This window comes from Ciconia boyciana, chromosome 14, assembly GCF_034638445.1.
Source record: "Ciconia boyciana chromosome 14, ASM3463844v1, whole genome shotgun sequence".
Classification (NCBI taxonomy): domain Eukaryota; kingdom Metazoa; phylum Chordata; class Aves; order Ciconiiformes; family Ciconiidae; genus Ciconia; species Ciconia boyciana.
Genome location: NC_132947.1, coordinates 11,449,425 through 11,455,797, shown reverse-complemented (window position 1 = coordinate 11,455,797; position 6,373 = coordinate 11,449,425). Strand labels below are relative to the sequence as shown.

The 6,373-nt window shown below is 52.1% G+C and overlaps 1 protein-coding gene across 5 annotated transcripts in view; it reads right to left on the bottom strand.

Moving 5' to 3' along the window:
- Window positions 1-2,582: 2,582 nt before the first annotated feature.
- The window catches only part of PKIG (cAMP-dependent protein kinase inhibitor gamma), a 33,833-nt gene continuing 30,042 nt past the window's right edge, over window positions 2,583-6,373 (bottom strand). For all 5 annotated transcript variants that reach the window (XM_072879025.1, XM_072879026.1, XM_072879024.1 and 2 more), the window contains exons 3-4: window positions 4,663-4,838; window positions 2,583-3,516 (exon numbers count right to left, since the gene is read on the bottom strand). In XM_072879025.1, the coding sequence (XP_072735126.1) occupies window positions 3,437-3,516; window positions 4,663-4,813 (231 nt within the window). In that variant the 5' untranslated portion in view covers window positions 4,814-4,838 and the 3' untranslated portion in view covers window positions 2,583-3,436. The remainder of the gene's footprint in view (window positions 3,517-4,662; window positions 4,839-6,373) is intronic.

The window sequence follows — 6,373 nt, the reverse complement described above, 5'->3', positions numbered from 1 at the left end:
TGGATTTATGGATGCAGGTTGTTCCAACCTCACGTGTCCTTTTCCTTTCAGTATCAAAGGGACATGCATTTCACCGCTAGAAGTGGCAGCACCATCATTGTGTACTCGCACTTTTTCAAGTGCATATCAAAAATAGTTTACAATTTCTTTCTCCCCCCGTCTCCTGAGTTTTGCACAGTCAGTTGATGCCAAGAGCCAGAAGTGGTGCAGCCTGGCTGCCGGGCTGTTGGACGGCACTGTCAGCTCAGGCAGGGGAGTGTTTGCTGAAAGACTTTCTGATCGTTTAGTGCTCGGTTAGAGTGTCGGGAGGTCTGGCATGCCCCTATGTTCAACTGAAATGAAGGGCTCGGGGCATCCGTGTGCTCAGCAGCTTTGCGAGTCAGGATGTGGCTGGATTAAGCCAGTGCCCTTGGTCTTTCAGCACAATCGGCGACGGCAGCTGACCTGGCTCTTTCACTTGTGGGGGGAACCTGATGCCTCTCGCCTGTCCTCTGAGGGTAGCTGGCCAACGGGTCCCTAATCATCTGCCTAAATATAATTCTGGAACAGATATTTTCTGACCAGGGAGACCCAAGATTAGCCCGTGTTTGACTGCTGGAGGTCTTGCGTGGTGCACAGTCCCTCTGCATTGCCTTTCAGCTTCCTTTGTGTGTGTCAGCATGAGCCAAAAATACTGTTCGGTGGCAGTGAGGAGAGCTGGAAATGGGGCTTAAAGACCCAACTGTGCGGTCAGCCAAGCCCAGGAGCTACCTGCTGTTTTGCTCCCGAGCACAGGGAAATGGGAGCAGGCTCTTGGCCGCCGTCCGGGCAGAGAGCTGCAATAGTATCCAGGCAGCTCCGGGAGCTGAGCTGGTTTGCAGCTGCCAAAGCAGCAGATGCAGCCGCTACCTGGCTGCCAAATGCTTGTTTCCTGTGGGGGCTGGAGCCATGGACATCTCTGTCCCAGCCTTGCGGCCATCGCTTCCCGGAGGCCCACAGACAATTGTCCCTCTGTCTGGCAGCCGCTTCTCTGCTTATTTATGGTCTTGTTCTCTCTGATAAATCTCAAACTTGTAACATACAGTTCTTCCCCAGGCTGCCCGGGTGATGCTTGTCCTTGTGTCACCAGTGGAGAGTATTTCTCAGGCCAGCTCTGCCTGTCCCTGCCCCGGCCACCGATCCCAGCTGGGCTGTAGCTGCCTGCCGCAGCTCCGGCAGGATCGGCTCTGCCTGGGCTGGGTGAAACACCGGCGATGTCCTCGTAGCTCTGTGCTGCAGAGGGAAGACACCTCTTCCCACCAGCACCTCTTCTGCTGGTGTCTGGGCCACTCCGCCAAGTCGCAAGCCAGCCCTGTGCTTGCCTTCTGGGGTGGCGTGAGAGACTGAAAGAGTTCATGTCTCAAACGTTGTGGCGAGGCAAGGCGCGATTTGCATGGCGACGGCAGGGCAGCGAGCACGGGGTGGGGGAGAGCAGGAGCAGGACGCGCGGGACGTGGGGAGCGCGTCGGAGGACGCGCGGTTCCGGATTCCAACGGACCTGACCGTGCACGGCCAGAGGTCGCACAGGGCGGATCTGAGGAAGGGGCTTGCGACCGCCCGAGAGACCCCTCGCCACCACCCCTCTCCCCCAGTGCCTGCGCAGAAGATTGAGAACTTTCTAGAACAAGAACCATGTCAATCCTGAAGGGGCGTGTCTGGAGGCGGGGATTAGCCTATAAAAGACACGCCCCCAGGGAACCGAGGGCGTGCCCACCACTGGAGGATTGCTACGTCTGTCATTGTCATCGTGGGGTCCAAGGGCGGTCATACTTTTCCTTTCTCTTTCCTCCTCTCTTTTCCTTTCCTTTTCTCGCTTCTCTCTCCCTGCGCTCTTCCAGTATATGCAAGTTTGGGATAAATTGTGACGGGCTGCCCGGAAAATAGCTCCATCGCCAAATCGCCTCTGTTTGTTTGTTGGGCTCACCAGTTCGTTAAGTTGGTCCGTTTGTGGAATTTGCCAGTTAATAAAGTTGCTGGCCAGACTGTTCCTCTGAGTCATTGTCGTGACTCTACCGACCACGCGGCTCTGCTGAGCAGAGATCGGCTTTTGTCGGTACACAAACCGTCGGGGAATCAAAAAGATTCACCCCTCTTGCAACCCACCGAGTGGGACGAGACAGGTAGTAACATGGAGGGGAGCAGTGCTCCCACGGGTGGATCATAGAATTATTTAGGTTGGAAAAGACCTTTAAGGTCATCAAGTCCAACTGTTAACCTGGCATTGCCAAGTCCACCACTAAACCATGTCCCTAAGCACCACATCTACACGTCTTTTAAATACCTCCAGGGTATGAAACACCGGTGGGAAAAGCACTGCCTGGCAGCTAACCTGGGAAAGTGGGGGCAGACTTTTAGCATTTTCTGTGCCCAACTAGATCTGCTTCCACTTGGGTGCTGCAGACCCAGGGGGTTTCACAGATCCAACCAGAAGGGACTCTCTTGTAACACTGCTCCGTTACCTCCCTGTTAGGGGAAGCTGGTGTAACCACCCTGCAGCTCAACCACCTACAGAGGAACGAAACCGAGGAAGAAGAAACATCCAGGCAGAAAAAACCACCTTCAGTACTTGAAGGCTGTGTTATTTATTCCAACAGCTTATATAGTTTTATCAAACCATCTTTAACACAAAACATGTCTCCTAAAAGAGAGAATGGTGTGAGATCCTATCAGAGGTCATCTCAGCTAACAGCTTGCAAAGTTAAGCCTGAATTTCAACAGTCAAACCAGCAAAATGTTTCTCCCCTCCCCTTAACAATGTCTTAAAATGCTAAAACCTGAAGAAAAAGACACCTGTGGCTGGTGCTGCTGAGTCTGTAGGTGGAGCCCGTCCCCACAGAGCTGTGCTTTGGTCCTTTCCTGATGCTAAGCGGCAGCAGCACAGGTGAGCGGTGCTTGACATGAAGGCAGCGGGACTGGCCGGGTCCCTTCCCCACTGCCCACCCTGACGAGGGGCCGCATGGACAGTCCAGAGGCCAGGTCAGGTCTAAGATGCAGCTGAGGGTGAGGCTTAGAAAAACCAATAATCTAAATTTCTAATCTATGGAAAAAGAATAAATAATAGTCTAAATTTGCAAAGGAGGAAGGTACCTTGGACAGGAAAGTCTGATGTGTCTATTATTACTGAAATTGTTTTTTCCCCTAGGGGAAAATTGCAGCTAAGGCATCTTGAGACTGGCTCGTATCACTACAATCACGGCAGTGTTGCTCTAAATCGTTAGGGATGGAAGCAGAAGTCTTTTGGAGGTGCCAGTCCTTGCACAGCATCTTGTGGCTCTCTAAACAAAAACGGTTGCAGCAGAGGCATTTGACAGACAACTTGCTGTTCCAGGTTGGCTTTTGTCCGCAGATTCAATAGCAAATTCTTGTTTAATGTTCACAGCAAGGCCCTCCTCCTGCCCATCCCACCCCCTGTACACTGTCATGGGGAGGAGCTGTTTTCTTGCCCCTTTGGCCTTGCTTCAGGGTCGTTCTCAGAAGAAGTGGCATCTCTTTGGCTTCCTGCAGAAGGGAGCATTGGGAAGAAAGCACAGTTACACTCTGCAGAGGGCACAAGCCATCAGTAATCGCTATAGCCGGTTTTATTCACATTGCCACCTGAAGATCTATCGCTACCCTCCTGTGGCCAGATTTAAAGCCTCCTGTGGCTTAAAAGTATTGGGTTCTCCCTTCACGTTCCTGGAGTACAAACACTCTCAACACATCTGGTGAGGCTGGGAGGGAGCCTCGGGGCAGGGACGTGCTCTCCTTGTCCAACCTGTAACGGCAACTTGCAAGTGCTCCAGGAATGTCTGCCCCACAGCCTGGCCGCTACCTGAGTTGCTCTGTTAGAAGAGCTCTAATTTGTGCTTATTATGGACGGGTGGATGGACATGTGCTAGTATGGACATGTTGGGGTAATGTGTTTTAAAGTGTTTTTGGAGTTACAGATTGTAGATTGGAGGAGTAAAAGAGAAAGGGCAAAAAATGAGTTTATCCCCTGCAGTGGTGCTGTATGTTTTGTGGCGTATTAGTGAAATCAGACTGTGGGTTGCGTGGGCTCTGAACGGAGGATTTATGCTGGTTGTAGTCTGCTGGCCAGCAGGTATTGAGCAGGGTGGTACTGCTGCCGTGTTAGGGCTACGGGGGGAGATTTGGAGATGGCTGGTGGTGGTTAAAATGATTTCTGTTGTTATTTAAAATACTGTGGAACTATTTGAAGGCTGATTTTTTTTTTTAAATAAAACAACCAACAAAGAAAAAGCAAACCACAACCCATCCCACACTTGATTTTTACAAAGCCTAAGATATAGCTGATGTGCAATTTGCCCTGGGAAGGCTGTTGGTCAGGCCGTGTCCTCTTTGAGCACCGGTGCCTCTACAAACCAGCCGAGCAAAGGGCCTTGCCTAGAGCGTGCAGCACTCGGGTGCCGGGAACCCTGCGACCATCTCGTTGGTTGCAAGAGCCCCTCGGCTCAGGCAATCTCCCACTCGCTGAGTACCCACCGAGCATGAAGGCACTGACTGCAGCGAGGCGTGGGATGTTCCTCCTGAGCACCTGTGTGATGCTCCCAGAGCCAGCACCGGTCAGCTGCGCTGCCATTTCATGCCTTGCCCTTCCAGCCTGGGTGCCAGGAGCTGGGCTTGCTGGTGCCTGCAGCAGCTCACCTGCTCCTTCAACGGCGAGGTCACCGAGGTCCTCGGTCAGCTTGCGCATGCTGATGGTGGTTGCATCATGTTGGATGTCGTGGACAGCGTTCCTCCGACCAGCCCGATCACAGGAAATAAAGTCGGTGTATGTGCTGGACTCTACCTCCATTGCATCTCTATATGCCTGCAAAGCGCTGCGGAGAAAACACAGCTGTGAGGTCAAGGATGCTCGGCAAGCCTCGAGTCATGGCTCCCTCCAGGTTAGATTACTCCGTGGAGTTAAATTACAGCGTGAAAAAAATAGTCTCTGTAACTCTGCTCCGGTTCCTTTAACAGGCGCTACTGCCATCTCAGATATCAACCCCATCACGTGGGGCGGCGTGCGGGGTGACCCACCGTGCCGGGTGATGCACCACACAGGGTGACCCACCGTGCTGGGTGACCCACCATGCTGGGTGACCCACCATGCTGGGCGACCCGCCGTGCTGGGTGAGGGCAGGTAGGCAGGGAGGATCGGTCCCAGCTGCCTTACCGGCCCTTGTTCTGTCTTCCCATTGCAAAGCAAGGCAGAGAAGGCGTTTGCCTCTCCTTTTGAGTTTCTGGCCTTTTCCTTTAGGAGCGGCAAGGTCGCTTGCAGCAGCTTTTTCCTACAGAAAAAGCATTACAGAAAAAGCCCTCCTTCCTCCTCAAAATGTCACGGGAGCTTTGAAGAGAGGCCAAATTGGCTCGCTGCATGGGGGGATGGGGTGCTGATCCAACCTGAATTTCTAATGGGAAATGATCAGGGCCTCGATGGATACCCGCTGGAAAGCTCAGGGAAAAGGAAAAATTTTATAGGTACAGGGCTTCGGATCAGTACTGGCCTCCACTGGTTGTCAGATGTCACTGGGAAAGTCTTGGGCTGGACTGCTTTGAGATAAGCACTTTAACATGTGAAAATCAGCCCTTCTGTGAGATGTTTGGATCCCTTCACTCCAGGCTTGTGTCTGGGCCAAGCGCAGAGCACAAAGAAAGGCTCGGAGTGGCCACTCATCACCCGCAAGCACCACTGCGAGCCAGCTCTTACTTCAGCCTGATGAGTCCTTAAGTTGCTGGCTTTTCATTTTAGCTGACAGTTTAACGTGCCAGCATTTGTACAGCACGCGGAGTCCAGGGCCCTCAGCAGCTCGGGGAACGTATCGCAGGCGTCTTGGCTCCCAGGCATAGAGCTAGCGAGCGCGTGCTGCCTCTGCACTGGAAACCTGGTGCTCTTGGTTCCTGCTCCTGTTTAGTCAGTTTGGCACTCAGTTTGTTTTTCTGCATGGAAATTAGAGATTAACAGTTGTCTTATCTTCAGTTTTGCCCACTAAAAATGCCTTTAGCCCTGCTGATGTTGTCAATACTAGAAGGAGGTCCCAATTAGAAACACTTGTGTGTAATTAAAGAAAAATAATAACTGAATTTCTGGTCATTCACTTGCTTTTGTGTCTTGGGGTTAATGTCCCACTGAGAAATTTGCTTAGCTCCTGTACAGATCCTGCTTAATATTGATCTTCCTACCAGGGAAATCTGCTAGCAGACTACCGGCCTTGGCAGGAATCGCACTCCTCCCTCTGTAATCCCCTATGTTATGGCAGTAGAAAGAAGATGCTGATGAAGATGCAATAGGCAGGATAAAAGAGGTTAAATTCTCTCCTTTCCTGAGACTGAGCAGGGTGCAGTAACCTCAAACCTTCATAAACCCAGTACG